Source organism: Eptesicus fuscus, chromosome 3, assembly GCF_027574615.1.
Source record: "Eptesicus fuscus isolate TK198812 chromosome 3, DD_ASM_mEF_20220401, whole genome shotgun sequence".
In the NCBI taxonomy this organism is placed as follows: Eukaryota; Metazoa; Chordata; class Mammalia; order Chiroptera; family Vespertilionidae; genus Eptesicus; species Eptesicus fuscus.
Window position 1 is genome coordinate 32125380 of NC_072475.1, and position 27336 is coordinate 32152715.

The 27336-nt window shown below is 40.4% G+C and overlaps 1 protein-coding gene across 1 annotated transcript in view; it reads right to left on the reverse strand.

Annotated features, from left to right (window-relative positions):
- Window positions 1–27336, reverse strand: part of PLD1 (phospholipase D1) — a 122180-nt gene that overhangs the window by 69107 nt on the left and 25737 nt on the right. The window contains exons 9-15 of the mRNA XM_054713729.1: window positions 25365–25514; window positions 24374–24457; window positions 15093–15174; window positions 4893–5003; window positions 3057–3257; window positions 724–946; window positions 87–200 (exon numbers count right to left, since the gene is read on the reverse strand). Coding sequence (XP_054569704.1) covers window positions 87–200; window positions 724–946; window positions 3057–3257; window positions 4893–5003; window positions 15093–15174; window positions 24374–24457; window positions 25365–25514 — 965 coding nt within the window. The remainder of the gene's footprint in view (window positions 1–86; window positions 201–723; window positions 947–3056; window positions 3258–4892; window positions 5004–15092; window positions 15175–24373; window positions 24458–25364; window positions 25515–27336) is intronic.

Below are 27336 nucleotides of genomic sequence, written 5' to 3' on the forward strand. Positions count from 1 at the left end.
CAGAAAGACGATCCAGAAACACACTCACTGGCCATGCGGCACAAGCGGAAGCCTGGGAAGGTGCTGCTGCTTCACACGTCACTTACCTACGGCAGGTCTAGCGAGCCCCTGCTCAGTGTCATTGGAGGAGCGAAAGAGTTTCAAGTGGGGCTTTAGCCCATGGATTAAATTCTGACGACTTCTACATTGATTACAATAACCTGGAGAAAGTTAAGAGCGTTTTTGTTTGTTTGTTACAAAGAAATATATATATATATATATCAGGTTTTCTAGACTGGAAAGCAGGTGTGATCATTTTTAAAACGAGGCAAGGCTATCAAAGCAGTCACAAGTCCCGGGCCACAGAAAAACTGCAAGGCTAAAAAGGACAGCACATTTCTCAGATGCAGAAAACCTGATGTCTGAGGAGAAATGCTTGTTGTATGTCTGGATGGGAAGAGAAAGGAAATATTTTTTTTTCTAAAATAGTCATTCTGCTACCATCAGAAGCATGACTCGTGTTTGTCACGACGACTCGTGTGAATAAAGCAATAAATCTGTTCTACAACGAGGCCGACAAGGCCAGGCGATGGCGAGATGTTGAATACGATGATCTAGTGACCTGTCGGCATTGACCCCTTCACTCCCCCACAGAAAGGGAGATTCTAAAAGCGGGGGTGCAGCGTCTGGCTACGGAGGCACAGAGCGTGGTCCCGATCAGGTCTGGCCACGAGGACGACTTACTGGAGGCGCTGTCGATGCTGCTGAGGCTGTCGGAGCCGTGCAGGTGGTGCCTGTGCAGCTGCCTGTAGAGGCTGAATTTGGAGAACTTGCTGGGTTTGCCTATGCCTTTCAGTTTTGAATCCATATCATCGGCACTCTTCAGGATGGGCAGATTTTTAGCAGGCTCCTTTTTATCTTTGAGGCTTAAGGATTCCACAGATTCTGTCACTTCAGCCTGTGAAGACTATTCAAAACGAAACAGAAAGACACCGCATCAAGTACACTGTGCTGTGAGGTGTACAGGTGGCGCAGGATAGAAGTTTCTAACAGACACACAGTAAGGTGTGAGGTCAGCCGCAGGGCAGCAGGGATTCTTGTGAACGGTTTAAATACTGCCCAAGGCATAGCAGGCGTCCCATTGTAGTTACTCTTTCAGGCCAAATTCCTGAAATTTCATATCAATTAATTGTCTTATCTCAAACACAATTATATAAGTTATGCTCACGGTTGAGCCACTGAACTTTCTCTGCTAAATATTAAGTAAGTAGTGCTTTTTCTGTCAATTATCCTCCCTGTTACCAATTCACTACATTTCAGTTTCCCCAGAAAAAGTACCAACATAGCCAGCAGTAAAATAGGAGGAAGCCCATCAGCTTTTTTAATACGTATATTGATATTTTGGCAACCACTTGAGTTGAGATAATAAGTATATGAATATAGGGATATAGATATATTTTGGCAGCTCTTGGTTTAAAGGTAGTCTGTGAAATTATTAACCTCCTACTTTCAAATAGAATTACCTACCCTATTTTATATGTCTTTAAGTAGGAAGATTCCAAAAACCTTGGCAGTTACCTGCATATAATAAGGCAGCTTATTTAACTTACAGTTCAATTGCTGCACATTTTTGTTTATAAACTGTTTTCCTAATAGCAAATAGATCTTTAATCTAAATGGACAACAAAGGAGTGGAGTATGAGAGAGCAAATGCTCCATTGAATCTATTTTCTCTTCTTACAAGAGAAGAAACAAACCAGGTGAGTCTATGTTTGACTCAAAGTCACTCTCACTCAATCAATCAGTCAGGCTATCCTATATAATAAAGAGCTAATATGCAAATGGTCATCACATCCTCATGCCATCACAATCCATCACCAAGAGGCTGCATGCGCAGCGGGTGCGTGCGGGTGGGCGGGGACTTGATGCTGTGTGTGCAGCGCAGAGGCGGGTCCTGGTGGCTCTGCGTGGCGATGCCAGGGGTCCTGGTGGCTCCACGCAGTGGGGCCTGGGGGTTCTGCGGCTCCGTGCGGCGCGGAGGTGGGACCCCCGGCTCTGGCCTACCTCTTTGGGGCAATCCATCGAGGAGCCCTAGATGGGTGGGTGGGGCCTATCTCTTTGGGGCTATGGATTGCGGGGCTCCTGCACTGTGAGAGGGCACAGGCCAGGGTGGGTACCCCCCACCCCCGAGTGCACGAATTTCGTGCATCAGGCCTCTAGTCTATCTATATAAAAGCCTAATATGCAAAGTGTCCCCTCAGGAATTCGACTGACCGGGAGTTCTATTGCTCGCTATGATGTGCGCTGACCACCAGGGGGCGGCACGGAATGAAGGAAAGCCCTGGCCAGCAGCTGGCAGCCAAGGAAGGGAGGCCCCAACTGACAGCTGGCAGCCACTAGGGACCCTACCCATGCACAAATTTTGTGCACTAGGCCTTTAGTCTATATATATAAAAACTTAAGCGACTGTTCAACTGTTTGGCCGTTTGACCATTCAACCGGTTGCTATGACACGCACTGACCACCAGGGGGCAGATGCTCAATGCAGGAGCTGCCCCCTGGTGATCAGTGCATTCCCACAGTGGGAGCACTGCTCAGCTGACTGATGGTCGCCAGATGACGGGCTCACGGCTGGTGAGTGCAGCTGTGGTGGTGTGAGCCTCTCCTACAGACACTCCCCCTGCACACCCCTCCACCATCCGGACTGGGACCAGGATCCAGACCAGCATTGGGACTGACTGGGCGTGAGCCCACGGCCACTTCTCGGTCATGGGCACACCAGTATCGCCCTAGGACGGGTGCGCAGAAACCACAGCGGAGCGGCAGCAAGCCTACCCAGTGGTGACAGGCGCAGTGGGGCCAGGATGAGTGGGAGTGGCGAGGCGCCCGGCCCAGGCTCCTCCCCAGTTGCCTGCTGCTTCCCGCACTACTACATCCCTGGGGGATGTTGGACGGCGGGTTTCGGCCCGATCCCTGTAAGCACACCGAGGGACCCCACGTGCACCGGGCCTCTAGCAATATATATTTACACAAACTGTGTCCCTCTTATGCAGTTCTGTAAAGGTGAAATTACTCACTGGGAGGGAACACATCGAAGGTCCAGAGATGACACGCTTCACGCTGCCCACGTCCGTGAGTCTGTGCTCATTGTCATCCCACCTGCCATAGGCCAGATCGATCCCACCCACAAAGGCCACCGACTGGTCGATGATGACAAGTTTCTCATGATGAGCCCACAGATATACAGCGGACGACACGTGATCTGGGTGCCTCATCACCTTAAGAGGAAAAAATTGCATATGTAACATGATTTTTTAAATGTCCTTCTGTTTTCACCCCTGAGTGGCATTTTCTATAATTCAAATACCAAAATGGGCTCTGTATACACCAAAGAAAATCCCCAAACTTCTCCTTTTATTCTCAGTATTTAACTGGGAAGACTCCTAGTTACATCTGAAGCATCCCCCACCCCCATCCACCCTACATTTTGGGGAAACTGCCATTTATCTTGAAGTTTGGGCACATATTCCTATAGAAGTCAGCTCAATGAAATAGCTAATTCCCTTTCCCCCCTAAAAGGATATATCTGGTATTATTTAAAAACAAAAAAACTCTAAAAATGTTTAAACAACATCTCTATCTGTGGCAAATTTTTTCATAACTATATTGATCTTTTGGCAGCCATGGAGTCAAAATAGGAAGCATATGAATATAGGGAGATAGATATTTTGGCAGCTCTTAATTTGAAGGGTACTTTGAGGAGTTATCAACTTCCTGTTTGTAAAGAATTCTCTCTAAATGCAGGAATGGAACCCAAGACCCTTTGGTGCATAGGCCAATGCTCTACCCAGTGAGAACACTGGCCAGGGCTGAATGGGAAATATTTATTGATAAGCTTTAGGTCTTTGGTAAATATCAAATAGCTTTTTTTGAATTGCTTATTGTGCTTGTTTACTTTATTAGTATTTTATACAAGATGCTATGAAGAAAAGTAATTTAAGGCCTGGCCGGCATGGCTCAGTGGTTGAGCATTGACCTATGAACCAGGAGGTCAGGGTTCTATTCCCAGTCAAGGCACATGCCTGGGGTTGTGGGCTCGATTCCCAGTGTGGGGCGTGCAGCAGGCAGCCGATCAATGATTCTCTCTCATCATTGATGTTTCTATCTCCCTCTCCCTTCTTCTCTGAAATCAATAGAAAATGTATATATATTTTTAAAAAAGAAAAGTACTTTAAGTCCTAAAGGAGCTCTCTTTGTTGCTATCAGTATTCAAGAGATGCCACAGGGAGATCACATTTTAGAGATTCCGGGATCATCTTAATGAGGAGAATGGAAACTTGACAGGCCTCAAAACAACTCTAGGAAGTGTGCTCTTGACTAAATTATCTATCTATCTATCTATCTATCTATCTATCTATCTATCTATCTATCTATCTATCTATCTAAAAGACTAATATGCAAAGTGTCCCCTTGGGAGTTCGACCAGGAGACCAGGAGTTCGATCGCTCACTATGACATGAGCTGACCACCAGGGGGCGGCACAGAATGAAGGAACGAAGGAAGGCCCTGGCTGGCAGCCAGCAGCTGGGGAAGGGAGACCCCAGCCAGCAGCCGGAAGGCCCTGATCAACCCTGAATGCCGGCCAGGCCTAGGGACCCTACCAGTGCAAGTTTGTACAGCAGGCCTCTAATCAGGGTGAGAAAAGCCAAAATGTGACCCTTGTTGACTCCATCAATATTAGAAATATTAAAAAAGTATAGTATTTTCTTTCATTTCTGAGAAGAACACAATGCTATTTATTGAATATATAAGTTAGGGAATTCTACACATTACCACTGCTCAAAGCAAAATAAACCTGAAAAACTACAGAATAATAAAGAAGAAACATGGTTCAGCAAGATGAACCCGAATACCTTTATGTTGGGGTGTAGACGCATTAAAGTCCTCTTGCTGTATTCACTGTTTATTCCAAGTGCAAGTTCCACCTCTTTGTAGAGTATTATGAAGATCCTCACCCCCTCTTGCTGTCACAGGAGAAAACACAGGCAGGAATGAGAATTTCTGTAGGTAGGTTGTGGTTTTCTTTTTCTTCTTCCTTTCTGTGCACTGTATTTTCTAAAATTTCTTCTACAAACAAGTATTGTAAAATATTAATGAACAACACAAGGAAGGTGAAACGAAAATGTATGTATATTAAGACCCAGATGTAAAAAATAAATATTATCTTTCTTCCATTCCTACAATTTGTTATGCCAAGACAGTGTCAATATTTGACTAGAGACAGAACCTTGAAATTATAATCTCAACTACTAAGTGTGTCTCAGAGTCTTACACCTGAGAACATTTCCAAACACATATCATTTAGAAAGCTTTGATCTGATTCATGTTAAGGTTTGGGTTTTTTGTTGTTTTTTTGTTGTTGTTGTTTGTTTTTATTTTATTTTATTTATCTTTAATTTCTTTATTGATTAAGGTGTTACATATGTGTCCTTCCCACATTACTCCCCTATCCCCCCAACTCATGCCCTCACCCCCCTGTTGTCTGTGTCCATTGGTTAGGCTTATATGCATGCAAAAAAGAAGGAGTTCTTACCATTTGTTTGTTTTTATTATACTTCAACTGTTGAAGTGATTAAAAACAAACCTCTGATATAAGTTAAACTAAATATCCCTTAATGTTCCTGGGGTATGTTTCAAAGAATTTTTTGTTGTTTGTTGTTGTTGTTTTTTTAATTTTGTTTTTTATTGATTTCAGAGAGAAAGGAAGAGGGAGAGAGAAATAGAAACATTTATGATGAGAGAGAATCATTGATCATCTGCCTCCTCCACGCCCCTTGCTGGGGTCCGAGCCTGCAACCCAGGCATGTACCCTGACCTGGAATCGAACCATGACCTACTGGTTGGTAGGTCGACACTCAACCACTGAGCCATGCCAGCCGGGCTAGAATTTTTCTTTAAAAAAATTATTTAAATGGATAAATTGATGTGTGATTGGTTGCCTCCTGACCAAAATCAAACCCTTCAGTCTAAGGGCCAAAGGTCTAATCACTGAACCAAATTGGCTAGGGCACATTTCTTAATCTTTAGGAGATAAATGTATTGGTTCACACTCTGAACCCATAATTGAATCATTAATGTCAATTTCACCAGTGAAATGACTTCAGAAGTCAGCTTCTCTAACATTCAAAAATCCCAGAATTTTAGCAGCCTCACACAAATGAACACTTGGAGCTAAAAGAAAATAGACAAACCATTATGAGGGTCAAATTAAATCAAAGGTGTCTGGAAAACTTTAAATGTTATAGAAATAACATTTATTATTAATATTAACCATCAAAAAGGAGAATGTTCAGCAGCTGGTAGTACAAAAAAGTAGCAGTACCTCCTTTTCTAGTTCTGACTGGTGACAAGGTTTCAGCCTATGCTAAATCGCCCGCCCCCAAATATCCCTCCCCTTCTCCATGTCCACTCAGATGGTTCCCCCTTCAACATATAGATCAGAATGTACTTATCCAGGACACGCAGTTTTATTTACCCCCACTTCCTGTGCTACGTTTTTACTTTTTAGGTGTGCATCCTCGGTATTGCTGTGCAGTTTGCAGCATTTAAATTTGCACTCTCTATACCCAGCAGCTCTGAAAGCATTCTGAAACATATTGCATACACATTGGATAATGTATCTAAAGTAGGCACTTAATATCCCAGAGATTAGACTATAAGAAATATTTCATAATACTTCCTAAAGTATTAGAGATGTAGGCATATCTAATAAATTATAGTGGCAGAGAATAATTTGAATTGTAAATGAATAACCCATGATAATTAGGCATTGTTTATAACGGAAATTTGAGTCATAAATGGCTCAGTGGTTGAGCATTGACCTATGAACCAGGAGGTCATGGTTTGATTCACAGTTAGGGCACATGCCCGGGTTGCAGGCTCCATCCCCAGTGTGGGGTGTGCAGGAGGCAGCTGATCAATGATTCTCTCTCAACATTGATGTTTCTATCTCTCTCTCCCTCTCCCTTCCTCTCTGAAATCAATACGAATATATTTAAAATGAAAAATAATATAGGAGTTTATATTTTAAGTTGCAGGATGTAAAATTTGGAGTAAACCAAACACATATACAATTCCCAAATATTGTTCTGCCAAAACCAAGAAGTATTATTTTGGCCCCTAAAGCCTTATAATATATTACTTCATAATACGAATAATTAAACTTTCTTGATATTATTTAAGAAGTGTATACATTTTTGCAGGGACACACTAGATTTACACTCTGGGTTGCATTGAGGAAATGTGAGTACTAGGAGAAGATTAATTCTTGCTCTGAAAAAAAAAAAAGTAGTCATTCTATTTCCCTGGTTATCAGTGGACTTTTGGAACTTGCTCATAATTTGTTATAATGATATAACTATTACTTGAGTAAAGAGATCAGGAAGGGGGGAAAAATAGATCCAGAAACAGAGAAACATCAATCATAATGTCAAACCTCAGGGAAGAAATTGTGAGGTAACCAGAAAACCAAGAATGCACGAGAACGCCTTTCCAGCCATGCTAGCAATCATCAGATGTAAGGTAATTTTACCCGGGACAAGAGGGTAAGTATTTTGGACTTATGCTCCTGACTCTTCATGGGTAAGACCACTCATGTGGGCTGATCCCCTGACTAATGTAGTTACCAATAATACCAAACACCTTGGTCATCCAGGAGGTCCATGGGTGGGGCAAGAAAGTATAAATACACAGGGGTCTCCACCCAGCTTCCCTTTTGTATGACACAAAATAAAAACAATTCCCCTTTGTGTGTAAAATTAAAGAGAGGTTTCTGGCTTGCGTGGACACCAAAGAAAGGTGTCACTACTATCACTACTTGCCCGCGGTAGAAGTGCAGAAAATGTAACTAAGACCTTGTCTATACAAAAGGAAATAGACAGCCAGTTTGAAAGGGTATTGCCATGGACTAGAACAAAGAATATCCTTACATGATATTATTCTACACTGTCATTAAAATTTTTCCCAGATTTGGATCACCCCCATTATTTATAATAGTTCCTCACACCCATTGGGGGGCAGGGGGAAGTCATCTGTTTGGTGCTTGGAGACAAACGTAACACATCTCTAGATATTTTAGAATTACAACAGCATATTATATAATTACCCCAAACAAACTTACCAACTAATTCTTTGAATGTCTGGCAGCAATTTAAAAAGGACATGAAAGGGTTTAACCCCTTCCACTATGTAGAGGGCCCCTGGGAAGTCACCTGAGCATTCTAAATTGGCCCCTCTTGCCCTTTTGGCCAAGAGGGACCTGCTTCTCACAATCCAATTGTCCACAGCTGTTGCCTGAGCTTCTGTTCATGCCAAGGTTGAAACCTCGTGATGGCTAGTACCATGGATCTGTCTCTTGCCCAGTGGGATGAGCTGGGCCTCCTTGGAGAAGAAACCTGGGTTCCACAAAATATGTGATCAGTGCTGGGACCCTGCCAGCAGGCGAGGGGATCCCAAGGCAGGTGCTGGGCGTGGAGGCCATGGGGGCATAGGTGACCAAGGAGACAGAACTAAACCGCACATCACCCTGCTTGGCCCCGGAGGATGGCTGGTTAGCCAGAGACGGGTAAGATTCCTCAGGGAAGGAACAACCTAAGACAGGCACAGTCGCATAGGGGCCATCAGGAAAGAACTTGGGGGTCAACAGAGGTGGGGCACAGACCTTCACGCCCCCAAGTTTGCAGGGGCCTGAACCCTCACCCCTGCTGAAGGAGATCTCCTGCCCCCATGGCTGCTCAGCTTCACATGCCCAGCTCAAATCGGGATCCAGGTAACAGAGACTTGGCTGACAGCAGATGCCCTCTCACTGCAACAAGACTTGATGGAGATGTTTTGCACCCAGGATCCGGGGAACTGGGGTCTAGGATATCTAAATCCAGCCTAGCACCAGGAATGCTCAGGGCCTACTCAACCAAAGGACTTGTGTGCTTGCATATGAGCCTAACCAGTGATCACGGACAACAGGGGGAGGGGGGCTTGTATGTGGGGGGGGGGGGTTGGGAAGGGAATGGGGGGAGGGGGTTGATGACAAATATGTGATACCTTAATCAATAAAGTAAATTAAAATAAAATTAAAAAAATAAATAAATAAATAAAAAGAGATCAGGAAGTGAAAGTGTAGACAAGAAGTGAACAGACTAATGGCTAATGCTCTGGCCAGGGAGTGCTCAGCTGTGAATCACTGATTGAGGGTTCTAAAAAAACCTAACTACCCCTTATGTTATTTTTCTCCTCTATTGTTCAGGTTTACTTTGCTATTTGAATATTTTAGGATTCAGCACTGAATAACAGTTATCCAAAAATAGCCTCCCATTGAAAGATACAAAGTTTAAAACCTAAAATTTCAACCTAAGTTATAGTACATTACAACTGATATTTTTCATCATGGTTGATTTGTTTCAAATGGATGAAATTCTACTTCTTAGAATTATGAGATTATTACTCACTCGTAAGAAAAGTAGTCACAACTTAGGAACTGGCCTGAATCTTACAATTTTCAATTTACCTGCATAACGAATGGATTTTTGAAATAACAGAGATGTTAATGCTAATGGATTACATCATTACCCTCCATCTATCATACCTGACATTTTCTTCTGTACTGTGTCTTTAATCATTGAAATAAATGAACTCTAGAGGAAATAGGGTAGAGACCTTGAGTCTTTTTACCTTAAATACAAATGACTAATAAGGAAGTAATTAAATATAAAAAGTTCATTTTTACACAGTCTGGTTTACAATTATTTGCTCACATCTACAATAAACAGTTAATTAGTGACAAGACTTCTGTGATAATAAAGCAATAAAAGTCCTCTTCTTTTGGTCAATGCATTGCAACACTCTCATAAACTCAAAATGGCAAAGGAAAAAAGGTTCCTTGGAAACAAAGGCATTTCCTGGATCATAATTGCGGAAACTTACACAAATGTGGGAAATATTTATGCAAAATGAAATCCAAATTAGAAAGAAAACAAAAGGACTAATATTAACGGTAATTTTAAAAAATATACTTTTCAAACAGCCAATGTTTTTCTAATGCCTTTTATCGACTTTTACTTAGAGAGATGGAAGGAAAGTATTAATAGGAGAAGTAGGAAAACAAAGGAATGGCTTGGATTTGACTACGCAACACCATGTTTCTTATCTCTACTCAAGTCAACTAACCCAAAGGTTCCGCAGAATCAATGTCATTAAACTTGATTTTCCAAAGGTGAACGTTCTGTCCTCTTTTCTAATTTGCTTTTACTCAAGTAGAACAGACACAATACTGTCAGCAGTAGGAAGTTTTAGGAGTTTTAGATATACATCAGACATGCAAAAACAAAAAAAACATACAAATTTTTCAGAGTTGAAATCAAGAGACTTTGTTTCTGAGCCAGCGTTTTCTCAGATTGCTCAAAGTACTGTGGTCAAAATATCTTCTGGATGCAGCCAGGTCTGTCCACTGCTTGAAGAGAGCATAGCTTACAGTTCCACAGGCTAATCACTCATTTTATCACTTGTCCAGGAATTCCCAGGAATGAAAAAAATCCGTATCCTTGCCAGTTAATTGCAGGCAGCATTGGGATGTAAGATCACAAATGCTTGTGAGTTGTTTTGTGTGGTGTTTTTTTAAAAACCAGTTTTGTCTAAAGCACAGACCTCAAAGTTGAACATGTCTTCTCCCTTCCCTGCCATCCCCTTCCAGGTCACCACTTTAATAAGATTCTCTTTGATTTTTTGGGCAGAGATATGATTATTTATCTCATTTGATAAACCTGGATATCCTTCTCTCCCATTTGCTCACAGACTGCAACTCTAGAATGTGCACTGTGATCCGGGACAGTAAGAAATTAACCAGATGACAAAAGCCCCCTGAGGACCTACAGCTTTTTCTGTAAGCCCCCAGGTCGCTATGCTTGAGGATTCTTTTGGTGCAAGTCTCATCAGAAGTATTACATATCTCTAAGGTTGAAATATACCAGTTGGGTACAAGGATATAGTTACCCATAACCATGAAGCAAATGATCTCACCTGTTAGTGTAGACAATGCAGGACTGTGGGAAACCTCGGGATGCTGATTTGAATAGTAAACTCTCTGCCTCTCAAGATTAGCTTAGACTATTTTAAATAATAACAATGCATATCAGAAGACCCAAGAGACAGGAAAATATCAACTCGGTTATTACAGAGAAACAAAATATTGTATTTTTCCCCCTAAGAAATAGCCATTTTAAGAGATGTTTGCCTATATGTTGGCAATGAGGCAGAATCACTAAGTTCCTTCTCTAAAATCTGCACAATCAAATGGAAGGAAAAAAATCATTTATTTAAATCCACCTTGTGGACCTCTGGGACCCATTAATGCAAAAACAAATGTTATCAACCCGCTACTTTGTGAAATTAGTGGCTTTCAGAAACAAAATTATTCATATGAAACAGTGTTCATAAGCATATGAAATGTCAATTTGGAATGATCCAAGTGTTAAAAAAGCATGACCAACTTAATAATATGGTATAGCTAGATTACAGAAGAGCAATTCTGCTAAATGACCCACTGAGAAATTAATATTTCTCATAGTAACACTAATTAATATTTAACAGTGTTACTATCTCCTTAGGAAAATTTAAAAATCATTATCCACAATTCAAAAATCACAAGTTTCAGGAAGCTGATAAAATTCAAATAAACCACCATTATCAGACCATAATAATTACTGGACCCTGGTGTCCACCTCACCAGGGTTCAGAGGCAATAAAAGCGAAGAGAAGCCATGGTTGTGATAGAAAAGGAAACTGGGCAGGTACACTAAAGGGATAAACAAACATCTGCCAGCTAACATGAAGTCGAGGGCCTGGCTTGCAGGATCTTTCTCCTGAGCTCTGTTCTGGCATTGACTACTTTCTGGAACTTACTTAGATGTTCTGTACACATCTCATACTCAAATGATCTAAACTTTAGCTCTCTAAATCTGAGTTTGTTCCTCCCACTACTAGATTCACCTTCCAACACATCATTTTGATCAGATCACCCTTCTTCCATAACACCCCCAACCCAGTAGATCCCCACTGTACTGCATAAAGCCCGAACCACTGGCTTGGATCATCAACCTTTCACGTCCTAGCTGCAGCCTGCCTTCCCATCTTGATCCACCACCCTAACTATGCTAACACTCAGGTGTTGTCAACCTTGTCACCTTACTGTGACTGGCAAAGCCTTCTGAATTCCTGTTTCCACACCACATTTCCTAAATCTAGAAACTTCTTCTTTGTAATTTTGTTGCTCATTCTAAATGCCCTAAATCTCTCATGTCCTGAGGAGTTCCCCACCAGACCTCCCAATGCTCTTCCTCCTGCCTTTGAATCCTGGCCCTGTCTCTGTACTCAATTGACTCTTGTGTAGATTTTAAAGCTCCTTCAGGTCAAGAATCATGCTTCTTATTTATGTACATTCACATATGATTAGCCAAGTGCCCTGCACTCACAGGCATTCAGCAAATACATGTTGATTGAAAGCTAAAACAGTAAAGTGTTTGGATAACTACTGTAAAGGGAGGATTTACTAGTATGATTGACTCCTGGAGAAAATTACAGCCCATTCAACATACAGAAACACATTTGGTAATCCTAGGATTGAGCTCAGAACATGAGTCCTTGAGCAAGCCTTCCATGGGCAGAGAAGGAATCCTTTTCATACACGAATTAGTAATTAGTATATGTAGTACGTGGATCAGGAGATAACTGTATGCTAAATTATTTAATGACTATGCAAATAATGCTTTTCAAGACCAGAATTTCCAATTTTGTGAATAGACTTTTGTTCAAACAACACATTAGATTAGGCATGGAAATGATGCTGTGTGGCAAGACATCTGTCTGAAATAAAGATTATCAATTTCAGCCTTCAATATTAGCAGTGAGCTCAGATTATATTATGATATTTGCAAAAATCCTAAAGTAAAAACATGGGGAAAAGACATTGAAGGAAAAGGAAAAGGTGAGTTGGTCAAGAGGTAGGGGAATATAAAGGATGGGGAAAAGAAATGAGTGTAGGCTGTGATGAATAGTAAAATACTACCCATGATTACTTAGGATCTACAAATTCTGCAGGAATGTTTAATGATAGAATAAACAAGATTAAGACAGTTTCAAATAATAGTAAAAAGGTTAGCACCCCCCATTTGAATGTGACTAACAAGAAATCCAATTCTATTCTAATTCACCTTAATTTAACTTGGTTAAGGGCCAACTACATAAAAAAATTCCATTAGAAATATGCATGTATAATAGTCTTCGATGAACCTGCTATACTGATTCAGTTATTTATTTTTTATAACAAAAAGAGCACACTCAGTGCTCACCCAGAATCTACATGGTCAACTGCACAGGAAACCATTTCACATTACCAGGAATTGTCCCCAAACTGAAATAAAACAGCACCAATTCTTAATGTCCCTCTTCCTTGATATTCTTCAACATAAGCTTGGCCCCATCTGAGTGAAATCTCAAATGACTTTGTCTTTTGCTCAAATAACAGCATAATCCTAGCTAATAAAAGAGTAATATGCAAATTGACCATACTTCCGCTACACCCACAAGCCATGCCCACAAGCCACACCCACCAGCCAATCAGGAGCGAATATGCAAATAAACCCAAACAAGAGGCTGCAACCACGGAGAGCAGGAGGGAGGCTTGGGTTTCCCTGGCAATGGAGGAAGCCAAGCTTTCCTCCTGCCTTTGCCGGCCTAGGCCTCCACTCAAGGCTACAAAGTTTCAATGATAGAAGATACATAAATCAAAACAGAAATGGCGGCACCCATGGAGCTGGAAAGAGCAGGAGGCTAGGGTTGTCCCCGGCGATGGAGGAAGCCAAGCTTCTGAAGCCCTGGCCTCTGCTTAAGGCTACAAAGTTTCAATTATAGAAGATACATAAATCACATCAGAAATGACGGCCACCATGGAGCAAGCAGGAGGCTTGGCTCCACACCAGGCTACAAAGTTTCAATTGTAGAAGATAAATAAACCCCAGATACCAGGGCCTCCGCTTGGGTCGCCAGGGGGCGTGGCCGGCCTGCAAACCGCCACAGGCCCCTCGCCCAGGCCACCCCACACCCCAAGGGAACCCCCACCCTGATCCGGGACACCCTTCAGGGCAAACCAGCTGGCCCTCACCCATGCACCAGGCCTCTATCCTATCTAATAAAAGAGTAATATGCAGATTGACCATCACTCCAACACACAAGATGGCTGCCCCCATGTGGTCAAAGATCCTGCCCCCATGTGGACACAAGATGGCCAGCAGGGGATGGCAGTTGGGAGGGACCAAGCTTGCAAGAGAGGGCAGTGGGGGCAATCAAGCCTGCAGGGGAGGGCAGTTAGGGGGTTCTAACCAGGCCTGCAGGGGAGGGTAGTTAGAGGCAAACAGGCTGGCAGGGGAGCAGTTAGGCATCAATAAGGCTGGCAGGAGAGTGGTTAGGGGGTGATCAGGCTGGCAGGCAAAAGTGGTTAGGGGCAATCAGGAAGGCAGGCAGGTGAGCAGTTGGGAGCCAGCAGTCCTGGATTGTGAGAGAGATGTCCGACTGCCCGTTTAGGCCTGATCCCGATGGTTTAGGGTTAGGGCCTAAACAGGCAGTCAGACATCCCTCAAGGGGTCCCAGATTGGAGAGGGTGCAGGCTGGGCTGAGGGACACCCCCCTCCATGCACGATTTTCGTGCACCGGGCCTCTAGTAAGTAAAATAAAATGCTATGTTTCATTTCATCTTTTATCATCCATTAATAAAATTTCATCACAAATTTTGACTATAAAATTAAGTACCCATAACTGATTAAAAAAATAAAAATTAGAATTGCTAATAAAAGTCATGCTGTGTATTAGGCTAAAATATTATGCATTTAAGAACAACAGGAAAAAAATCAGAACCAAATGAATTTGAAAACAGAAAGTATTCTACTTTTTTTATCCAATTCTAAAAAAAAATGTTATAAGTATACAGGAAAGACTTTGAAAAGAAAAGGCATTTAAGAGGCGATAAGCATTTAAGAAATCACATCAGCACTTGTCTGGAAAGTACGTACTGCTTTTCGTTTAAGAATGTAGTCCAACCTCCAACGATTTCCTTCAACCACAGGGCGTTTCAGGAAGATTTCTGGACTCAACCTGAAATCACAAAATTTCAAGTAACTAAAACAACATACAAAGTTCTAATTGTGTCATAGGAAGCAAATGCAATTTTAGCACAAATGCCATCCTCCTCCTCCACTGTGGCAGGTCATCCATATAAGTCCATGTACAAGTTCATATGGAAGCATGAGCCTTTGTCCATACAAAAAGCCAACCTAGATTTCTCTCTATACATCTTACTCATGTATGCACACATACACACACATGCAGACACTGTTGGTTGCCCAGCTAGCAGCCATTCTCCACCTTTTTCTTCCTTGTTCCCACCATATAGTGTAAATATTCTACACGCTTGCTTCTCCCAACTCCTGCACAATGTCACACAATCCTGACAATGAGGTATATGAGGGGGCGATATGTGGGGTTCATGGAAAAGTTTTTCTTTTTTGGTGATAGAGAGACACACCGTCGCTCAAAACAGGAAAAGAGGCTTTAGGGTGGATGTTGCATGAGGCTGTGTTGCAGTCATATTGAAATTCTAAGCAGTGTTTCTCAACCTTTTTAATGCCGCGACCCTTTAATACATGTTGTGGTGACCCCCAACCATAAAATTATTTAATAAATGTTGTGGTGACCCCCAACCAGGGTCTTAGGCGACCCTGCTAGCGGTTCTCAACCTGTGGGTTGCGACCCACAGGTTGAGAACCGCTGCTGTAGAGCCTATGACCATCAGAAAACACAGATATTTACATTACGATTCATAACAGTAGCAAAATTACAGTTATGAAGTAGCAAAGAAAATAATTTTATGGTTGGGGGTCACCACAACATGAGGAACTGTATTAAAGGGTCACGGCATTAGAAAGGTTGAGAACCATTGTAAGGGAAAGACCAGAATGGTGAAATCACTAGACCACTCCACCAACCTTAGGATTGCCTAACTTTGGATTTCTCATTACGTGAGACAAGTGAATCCTCATTGTTTAAGCCACTTTTTAGATGAGCATTCTGTTAATCCAAGCCAAAAGTGTTCTAACTGATAAACATACACGCTGGCTTCCAAGGAGCAGTGTCCATGAAACCTGGGTCTTTCTGAGCAAAAAAGAGAAGGCAGGCTCACTGATAAAGTGTTTCCAATGTGAGGATAAACCATTGGCTCTTCTTTTTAGTAATGCCACAGGCAGCTAAGCATACAGTAGAGTCACTTTTTCCCTTGGGGTTGAGGTCTGAAGTCAGTTAAATCTATATGTGATATACCTCCCCTGTAACGAGGAAAAACAAACAAGAAAACTTCATCTGCTGAAATGCTAGACCTGTAGGAAGAGGAGACTGTATATGGATTAAATCCTTATTGAACACTAGGCTGTAATACTGCCTTGCCAGGAAGTCCTCTAAGAAGGTGACAACAACAGGGTTTTAAGGAGCTAAAGAGATTAAAAGCATTAATTTTATGCTCTATTTCATTCACTCAAAGAAAATTAAAAACTCAGACATAACATATCCAAAGGAAACACATATTGGGTGAGATTACTAAGAAAACAGACAAATAGTGGGGGTATATACAGTATAAATACTTGCATATTTAATTCAGAATAGGAAACAACTCAAAGGTAATCTATGTCTAACAAAAAGTGCAGCAAAAGATTTACGATGAATTAAAAAGAGTTCTGTTTCAAGTAAAAAAGTACATCACTGTACACTGCTAGTTCACTGAAGATGAGATATATCCAACAACATATACATACTTGCAATTTTTTTATATGTACATTAATTATGGACTCAGAGGGCTTCAGTTTTGGGGCCACTTCTAAAGCTATGCTCAGCAATTAAGTCTCTTATCCTTTATTTACTATACAAGCATTGTGCACCCTGTATGCAGAATATTCCACTAGTTACTTTGGAGGATCTTAAGATAGCTCTCAAGGAACCCTTAATTTTAAGGATAATGAAAAGATAAAAGACTGATATAAACAAAGTATAAACAATGGCAAAGAGAGAGCAGCTATGATGCCCAAGTATCATTGTGTCAGGATCTTTACTAAGTAATTATTAGATAAACTAAGTTCAAAAGAATTATATGATACTGCATTTCACTGAATCTAGGACACTGATGATGGCAAGGTGCTTCATTACTGTGTGTACCACTAAGAAAGAACATGTGGTGAGAGTTATAACTGTAAGATGTTACTGAAGGTAAGATCTATCCTGATTCCAGAGATGTTAACATGGACTTCCAAGTAAATGCTCCTTTCTTATAGCTTTAAATATTTATATGAGAAGGACAACATTTGAAATCAATGATCAGAGCTTCCATCTTAAGAAGACAGAAAAAGGAAAAATTAAACCTAATGTAAGAAGAAAGGGAAGAATAGATGAATGGAACTCAATGCAACGTAAGACAATAACAACAGAGAAAACGCAATGAAACCTAAAGCTAGCTCATTAAAAAATTAATGAAATTGATAAACTTCTAGCCAGATTAAAAAAGAAAAAGGAGTTTGACTACTTTAGATTTCTCATATAGGTGGGATCTTGTATTATATGTTCTTTTGTGTCTGGCTTATTTCACTTAGCATAATGTCCTCCAGGTTCACCCACATTTTTGCAAACGGCAGAATTTCCTTTTTTTTTTTTAAGGCTGAATAATATTCCAATGAATGTAAATACTTCATTTTCTTTATCCATTTATCCCTTAATGGACATTTAGGTTGTTTCTATGTCTTGGATGTTGTGAATGCAGCTGCAATGAATATGGGAAAGCAGGTATCTCTTCAATATCTTGATTTCAATTCATTTTTATATATACCTAGAAATGGGACTCCTGGATCATATTGTAGTTCTATTTTTTAATTCTTTGAGGAACCTCCAAACTGTTTTCCATATTAGCTGCACCAATTTACATTCCCCAGCAAGGATTCCTTGAATGGTGGTTACTAGGAGTGAAGGAAAGAGGAAATGAGGAGGTCTTGATCAAAGAGTACAAAGTTCCAGTCAGTTATGCAAGATGAATAAGTCTGAGAGATCTACGTACAACATAGTGCCCATCGTTAACCTACTGCATAGCATAGTGTCTATAGTTAGCTATATTAAATTATATTCTATATTTAAAAATTTGCTAAGAGGATAGATTTTATATTGCATTCTTATAATAAAAATATCTATAATAATAAAAGTATAATATGCAAATCGACTGAACAGTGGAACAAGCAGAACGACCGTCTGGACGACCACGCTATGACACACACTGGTGTCAGGCCAGCCAAGGTGGGTGTGATGCAATTGGTTGGGGGCCCGCCATCGCCCCACGATCACCCCACAGAGGGAGGCCCAGGCCACCGGCCAGCAGGGCGATCAATGGGGGGCTCTGCAATCGCCCCAAAGAGGGAGACCCAGGCCACCCTCTGTGGGGTGATCAATGGGGGTGGGGGGCACTCCGCAGAACCAGGGAACCGGGGGTGTGGTGGAGCACCAGGCCAAGAAGGGTGTGGGCAGCCGGTGGGTCACGAGGCAGCCGGGGCTGCGAAGGCCTACCCTTGCATGAAATTTCATGCATTGGGCCTCTAGTTAATAAATAAAGATGATAGGAGGAAACTTTTGGAGGTGAAGGATATATTTACAGCATTGATTGTAGTGATGGTTTCATGGCTGTATACTTATCTCCAAACTCATCAAGTTGTATACGTTAATATGCACAACTTTTTGTTTGTCAATCATACGTCAAGAAAGTGGTAGTTTTTAAAAAAATATGGTTAAATAAGTCCATGGCCATTGAGAACTATGTAATATAATATCAGATAGGTACACAATTTATATATGCTATTATGTAAACTTTGTAAGATATATGCATGTTTATATATAAGGGTTGTAAAATAAAAAATAAAATGTATTAACTTGGTTAAAGAAAAGGAAGAAGCACAAGTTATCAATATGAAAAAAAAGGAGTTAAAGAGAGGACATCACTACAAGGCTTGAAGACATTAAAATAATATTAAATAGATAAGTGAATATTACAAATAACATTTTATGAATAAATATGATAACCTAGATAATATGGACAATTTCCATCAAAGAAAAGAATGTCAAAGTTAAAGCCTAAAGAAATTAAGACTCTAACCTTGTATCTATTAAAATATTATATTCATAATTTAAAACTTTCCCACAAAGAAAACTCCAGACCCCAAGAACTTTTAAAAAAAAATTCTATAAACTATGTAAGAAATAAATAATGTAAATCCTACCCAAACTCTTTCAGGAAACAAAGGAGAGGAACACTAACTAACTAATACCAAAACCAAACAAAGATAATTCAAGAAAAGAAAAAAGTTAAGAACAATATCTCTTATGATCATAGAGGTAAAAACCTTTATCAAAATTCCACATCTTATAAAAAGGATAATAGACCATGACAAAGTGGGGTTACCCTAAGAAAGCAAGGCTTGGTTAAAAGCTGAAAATCAATCAATGCAATTCATCACATTAACAGAAAAAAATGATTATTTTAATAAATGCAGATAAAAGTTTTGACAAATTTTAATACCCATTCACAATAAAATGAATTCTAACTAGAAAGACATTTCCTCAAAGTAATAAGAGGTACCTATAAAAACTCTACATAAAGCATAATAATGAAAGACTAGATGCTTTTGTCCTAAGACTGAGAGCAAGGCAAAGATGTCCCTTCTTATCACTTCTAGTCAACATTTTACTGATAATCCTAGCCAATGCAATAAGGCAATAAAATAAAATAAAATAAAATAAAATAAAATAAAATAAAAAAAATAAAATAAAATAATGCATACAGATCAGAAAGGAAAAAGTAAAACTGTGTTTATTCACACATCACATAATCACCTATGAAGAAAATCCCAAGGTATCTATAAAAAGAAGCTACTAGCACTAATAAGTGAATGAAGCAAGGTTGCAGTACATAAGATTAATATTCAAAAATCAATTTTATTTCTATATGCCAGCAAGGAATAATTGAAACATGAATTTTTAAAAATACCATTTGCAATAACATCAATTAGTGGAAAATTTAACAGAATGCATGTTAGACCTGAGTACAGAAAGTACAAAACACTGCTGAGAGAAGTTAAATAAGATCCAAATAAATGGAGAGATACAGAGTAATCATGAATTGGAAGACACAGTATTGAGGAAGAACAGAATTTGATATACCATCTAACCAGTGGTGATTTTACCATTACTGTTTTTTTGGGTTTTGTTTTTTTCCCCCTTTTGATTCCTCAGCCTGGAGTGAGAACCTGGAAAAGGTAGAGAGACTCCAGGAGAAATCCTCTAGTTCAGGCTTGAGGAGAAAGAGTGGGATCTTTGGCAGTGATAGAAGTGGCAGCAAAAGGGAAGCCACAGGAAACCCAAAATTAGTGGGGGGATCACGGAGAGAGAAGAGCTCAGGAAAGCAGCCTTATAAATCTGTTTGTGACTTCTAGCTCACTCCCAAGCTGCCAATGCATGGATTTGATCCTAAATACAGGGTAGGGCAAAAGTTGGTTTATAGTTGTAAATATGCAAAACAGAGGTTTTGTTTCTATATTGTTGCCCCACCCTGTATTATGCCAGAAAGTTTGAGAACTGAAAAAATAGACCACTGCCCAAACTGCCACTAGGTGGAGCACATGGGGGATGGAGCTGAACCGCACTGCAAAGGCTTTGAAAAGAAATCTGACATTGAAAACACAGATATTGGTGTTTCTGATTTCTTGGGATATATTCCTAGAAATGGGGTCACTGGGTCAATGACATTTCCATTTTTAATTTTTTGAGGAAATTCCATACTGTTTTCCATTATGGCTGCACCAGTCTGCATTCCCAGCAGCAGTGCATGAGGGTTCCCTTTTCTCTGTATCCTCACCACCTGTATGTTCATAGTGACGCAATTTACAATAGCTAAGATTTTGAAATAGCCTACGTGCACATCAGAAGATGAGTGGGTTAAACACGATGGTACATCTACACAATGGAATACTACATAGCTGTAAAAATGAAAAGAACTCTTACCATTTGCTACAGCATGAATGGACCTGGAGAGCATTATGCTAAGCAAAATAAGCCAGTCAGAGGAAGATAAGAATCACATGACCTCACTCATATGTGGAATCTAATGAACAACATAAACTGATGAACAAAAATAGACCCAGAGACTTAGAAGCATCAAACAGACTGTCGAACCTCAGAGGGAAGGCAGGGGAGGGTGGGTGGATGGGAAGATCAACCAAAGAACTTGTATGCATATATGCATAACCCATGGACACAGACAATAGTGTGGTAAAGGCCTGGGGTAAGGAACAGGGGTAGGCTGGAAGAGGTCAATGGGGAAAAGGGGGGACATATGTAATACTTTCAACAATAAATATTTAAAAAATAAAAATATAAACACAGATATTGCCAGAGGAGATAGACCAGGAAAAATGTTGCAATGGGAAATGTCTGAGATTTTACTGCCTATGTTTTCTTCCAGGATTTTTGTGGTTTCAAGTCTAAACATCCCAAAGAATGCTATGCTTACCCTAAACATAAAACCTCCACCCTCCTCCAAAACTGCTGTGCTCTCTCACACCCCTATACCTTGGTCTTGGCTGTCGCTTTGCCTAAAATGTTCACCTGTTTTCTTCTCACCAACTCCATCCCCAGGCCCCAGGCCCCAGGCCCCAGGCCAGCATTCTCTGCGTGAAGCTTCCAGAGCCCCCTCCTGCAGGCTCAGCCACTACCCCTCCCTGTCTTCTGCTGTGTTGATCTTCATCACTGAGTTTTCCCCAATCTGTGTTTTACGTATGACTTCCTGACTCTATGTTGTTCCAGGGTAGAAGCTGGTTCTCACTTTTTTATATGAACATGGCCTTGGTCAGTACCTGACACAGAGCTCATGCTCACTAAATAGCCTTGGAATGAATGAGTTGAATGAATTAGCAAATGAATGGATAGGTAGTCAAGTTAATGAACAAAGGAACTGAGTAATTCTAGGTCCCGGGTTATTTCTCCTGTCACTATATCTGCCTTTGCTTGCATAATAATTGCTTTAGAAACATACTAATACCATTTTCACTTAAGTATATGATGTCTCTTGAATTAGATCAGAAGTTTCTAAAGGGCATGTGTTTTCTCTAAATATGCTTATTTCTCTCTCAGGTCTAGACATATCAGGGTTTGGTTAAGCTTTTGAATGCTCCCTTTTGCAATATCCTTGCATGGCAAGAATTTTCTTCACGTGTTCTGAGGGAAGTTACTGCAAAGGTTTTATTTCAAAGGGAGTGTTGTAGTAAGATGTTATCTTAGAGAAGCCATGAAAAAGAACTAACGTTCTGATTCATAGTTTTGCTGACAGTAGAAGAGAAAACAGTCAGGGTTCCATCTCTTTAAATGTTTAAATGTAAGTCTGTACTTTGGTATTCACCACCTTCAAAAGAGATATTATATTTTTGCACAAAACATGAGAACATGGGCTCAATGGAAAAACTGTTTTCATTCTCTCTCATGTCTTCGTCAAACTTTCAGAAATGTTTTTTTCAAGGACTATAGTACAACATTAAACTTGAATGAATTCTCGTAAGTGTTTAGAAAACATCAACCAAAGAAATAGCTCCTAAGCAGGAGACTTTATTTTATTCCTGGTAATTGACTAATGAGACAAAATTTGTCAAGAATACACTAGTAAAGGCCAAGAAGAAGCTCCTCCATCAACATGAGAATAAATGATTTGTAGCCGTGCTGACCATCACATACCTTATCTGATAATTCTAGATCAATGATTCTCAGCCCAGAGGGACTTTGCCTCCCAGGGGACATTTGGCAAAGTCTAAAGACACACATTATTACCACTGGGATCTTGCTATTGTCATCTAGTGACACCAGGGATATCGATGGTGCTAAACATCCCACAATGCACAGAACAACACCCCACAACTAAGAATTATCTGACCCCAAATGTCAGTAGTGCCCAGATTGGGAAAGCATGCCCTAGACAGTGGTTCTCAACCTTCCTAATGCCGCGACCCTTTAATACAGTTCCTCATGTTGTGGTGACCCCCAACCATAAAATTATTTTCGTTGCTACTTCATAACTGTAATTTTGCTACTGTTATGAATCGTAATGTCGCGACCCACAGGTTGAGAACCACTGCTGCAGAGCCTAAGACCATTGGAAAACTCAGATATTTACATTACGATTCATAACAGTAGCAAAATTATAGTTATGAAGTAGCAACGAAAATAATTTTATGGTTGGGGGTCACCACAACATGAGGGACTGTATTAAAGGGTCACGGCATTAGAAAGGTTGAGAACCACTGCATGATAGAGTTTCACATCACCGAGGCAAAGCATAGAAAAAGATGAGTTCACATTCCTAACTACTCTCCCTTTTGCCCCCAAGTCTAGAATTAAGAGGAAAAAAATTATGACGATATTTTCACAGTTCTTATACGTATAAGGTAGCATTTGGAAAGAAACAGGATAGGGAAAAATAGGGGCATCTTAAGCAACTAATATATTAGAAGAAAAACACATTTTAAATGTTTTTATTTCCATTGCAGTCAATGTTGACATCTGCAGTCATTCTTAACTGTCCAGGCAGGTAGGTAATTGGAGCTAAAGTCACACTACAAAGTCTACACCAACTTCAGGAGTCAAATTTCCCAGTAGCTAAATGAGTTTTAGATATGAGACTTCTAGTGGCTTTAACAAGCATCATAACTCTCATGGATGTTTTTAAGGGGGGTCAGACAATTGAGACCTGACATGTCTCCAAAAAAGCTGACCAGGCTTGTCATTAACAAGAACATTTTAATAGTAATGGGCAAATGGAGCTATTCCAATTTCAAAGGGATAATTCAGAGGAATTATATTCACTGGATCTAGTGACAGACATACCAAAATGAGGAAAAACTACCCAAGGACAATCATTTTCCACTACCTCTACAACTATATTTGCATTGCAACATAATCTCTACTAAAATGAATACTGAGTGTCTGATTCCAAATAGAAAGACAAGTACCATATTGTTCAAGCTAAATATTTTAAGAATATATTAGGGTGCCAAGTGTTTTGAAAAGACCTTTCACTGGAGGCTATTAGAGTTAATTGGTAGAGACTTCGGCCAGACCATCTGTGGGGACTGCTGGTTTTCATAATGTGTGACTCTGGGGCAGCACAACAAACACTCTTGTACATTCCTGAACACAGAGGCTCCAAACACCATCCCCAGGGACAAACACTAACCACCAATCTGTGATAAAAATCTCTTCTTTTGCCTCTTCCATCGCATTTGCAATATCTTCAAAATATCCTTTGGCATTCACATACCTGAAAGACAAGTATTTTTTTTTTTTCATTTGTGTATGTGTGGGGGGTTTTGTTTTACAAAAAAATAAAGAGGAAAAGACACATATCTTATGGGAAAGCCAAAGAGGGAAGCTACTGCCAAGAGTCCCTACACAACCACCAGTTAACTTTCTGTAAATGGAAAACAAGGACTGAGAATACCACCTGCTACATAGGAAGTACAGTAAATAGACAGGGGTAAGCAACAGTTGATTGGTATCATGATCACACGGGGTCAAATGAACTCTCCTATTCTCTTGAACTCACACACAGTTGTTCTTTGGAGACTGAAAACAGAACTGTTTTAAATCCATGGAAAGAAAAACATGCTAAGAATGATTTTAATTAAAAGAAATAGTCAGGCCCGGCCAGTGTGGCTCAGTAGTTGAGTGTTGACTTATGAACCAGGAGGTCACGATTCAATTCCCGGTCAGGGGACATGCCTGGGTTGTGGGCTCGATCCCCGGTGTGGGGCGTGCAGGAGGCAGCAAACCAATGATTCTCTCTCATCATTGATGTTTCTATCTTTCTCCCCCTCTCCCTTCCTCTCTGAAATCAACAAAATACATTTAAAAGAAATATCCAGCAAGTAAATTCTTTTTCTTAAATCATGGCTGACGACTTAAATAAATCTTCCATTTGCATCATTAAGAAAATTTATAATTAGTTTTTAAAATCAAACTTCAAAAATCTAAAACTGGCTATTTTAAAGCTCATTATAAAATAGCTTAAAAACAAAAATTGGAAAACTAATCGATGCTCAGGTAGTCCTATAAAGGAAGGCCTTTGTTAGGTATAATGCATTACATCTTTTCACAGCTTTGAAAACTGACTCTAGGGAAATTGATGCCATGACTACCCTGATAGTCTTAGACCAAAAAGATCTTACCATTTAGCTAAAATGTTCTCTTGGAGAGTAGCATATGACCCAAATCGGTGATCTTTGAGAAAGTTGCTGCCATATTTCTGGATGAATTCTTCTATAGCTCCTGCCCACAACCGAGCATGTCTATAGCTGTTGCATTTTAAAATAAGTGTCCTTCAAAGAAAAGCAAAATGTGGAAAAGGATGGTCACTCTGTGATCTCTCTTTTTAAACAAATTTAAGACTGAACCATGCCCTGTTTTGTTTCGATCCTACAGACATAAGTTGAACATTTTTTTTTTTTTTTTTTTTTCTTTTTTTTTTTTAATGAATCTTTATTGTTCAGATACAATTGTTTCTCCTTTTTCCCCACATAGGTGTATGATTTTTGTCCAGTCTCTTCCCATACTCCCCACACAGACACCCCTTTCCCCCTGAGAATTATCAATCCACTCCCATTCTATGCCTGATTCTATTAAGTTCACCAGTTTATTCTGTTCCTCAGATTTTTAATTCACTTGACTTTTAGATTCACTTGTTGATAGATATGTATTTGTTGTTCATAATTTTTATCTTTCTTCTTCTTTTTCCTCTTTTTAAAGAGTACCTTTCAGCATTTCATATAATGCTGGTTTGGTGGTGATGAACTCCTTTAGCTTTTTCTTATCTGTGAAGCTCTTTATCTGCCCTTCAATTCTGAATGATAACTTTGCTGGGTAGAGTAGTCTTGGTTGTAGGTTCCTGCTATTCATCACTTTGAATATTTCTTGCCACTCCCGTCTGGCCTGCATGGTTTCTGTTGAGAAATTAGCTGATAATCGTATGGGAGCTCCCTTGTAGGTAACTAACTGTTTTTCTCTTGCTGCTTGTAAGATTCTCTCTTTGTCTTTTGCTCTTGGCATTTTAATTATGATGTGTCTTGGTGTGGTCCTCTTTGGATTCCTTTTGTTTGGGGTTCTGTATGCTTCCTGGACTTGTAAGTCTATTTCTTTCATCAGGTGGGGGAAGTTTTCGTTCATTATTTCTTCAAATAGGTTTTCAGCATCTTGCTCTCTCTCTTCTTCTGGTACCCCCATAATTCTGATGTTGGTTCGCTTGAAGTTGTCCCAGAGGCTTCTTACACTATCTTCAACTTTCTGAATTCTCTTCTCTTCATGCTTCTCTGGAAGAGTGTCCTTGGCCTCTTTGTATTCCAAATCTTTGAGTTGATTCTTGCAATCCTCTAGTCTGCTTTTGGGTCTCTGTATAATATTTTTTATCTCAGTCAGTGTATGTTTAATTTCTAGTTGGTCCTCATTGAATTTATCGGCCTTTTCAGGAAGAGTGTCCTTGGCCTCTTTGTATTCCAAATCTTTGAGTTGATTCTTGCAATCCTCTAGTCTGCTTTTGGGTCTCTGTATAATATTTTTTATCTCAGTCAGTGTATGTTTAATTTCTAGTTGGTCCTCATTGAATTTATCGGCCTTTTCCATGAAATTCTTGAAAAACCTTATAACCGTGGTTTTGAACTCTATGTCCAGTCGCTTGTTCTCCTCCATTTCTTTGGTTTGTGATCTGTTTCCTTGCCTTCTCATATTCTCTGCTTCCCTAAGTTGGTAGGGTAGTTTTGTGTACTAGGTGTCCTATTGGTTCAACGGGTCAGCCTCCCAGTTACTTGAGGTGGACACTCTTGGTGTACCCTTGTGTACTGTGTGTCCCCCAGCAGGAGCTACAGCAAGGGCTAGTTTCCTCCTCCTTTGCTTGGGCGGTTTTGGAGTAGTCTGACTGGAGCTGCAGTTGGTTAAGCTGCTCTAGAACAGGCCATTTATATGCAAAAGCCGCTGTGTGGAGCCAGGGCGGGTTTGTAGAATGTGCGGGGCGGGGCCTCAGGGCGGGGCCTCAGGGACGGGCGGGGTCTCAGGGCGTCACTAGGCTGGGGCGTGGCCAACGGCAATGGCTGCCGTCAGCCGTCTCTGCCTTTCCACGTTTCCAAGTCCCTGCGCCCCGCGCTCCAGCGC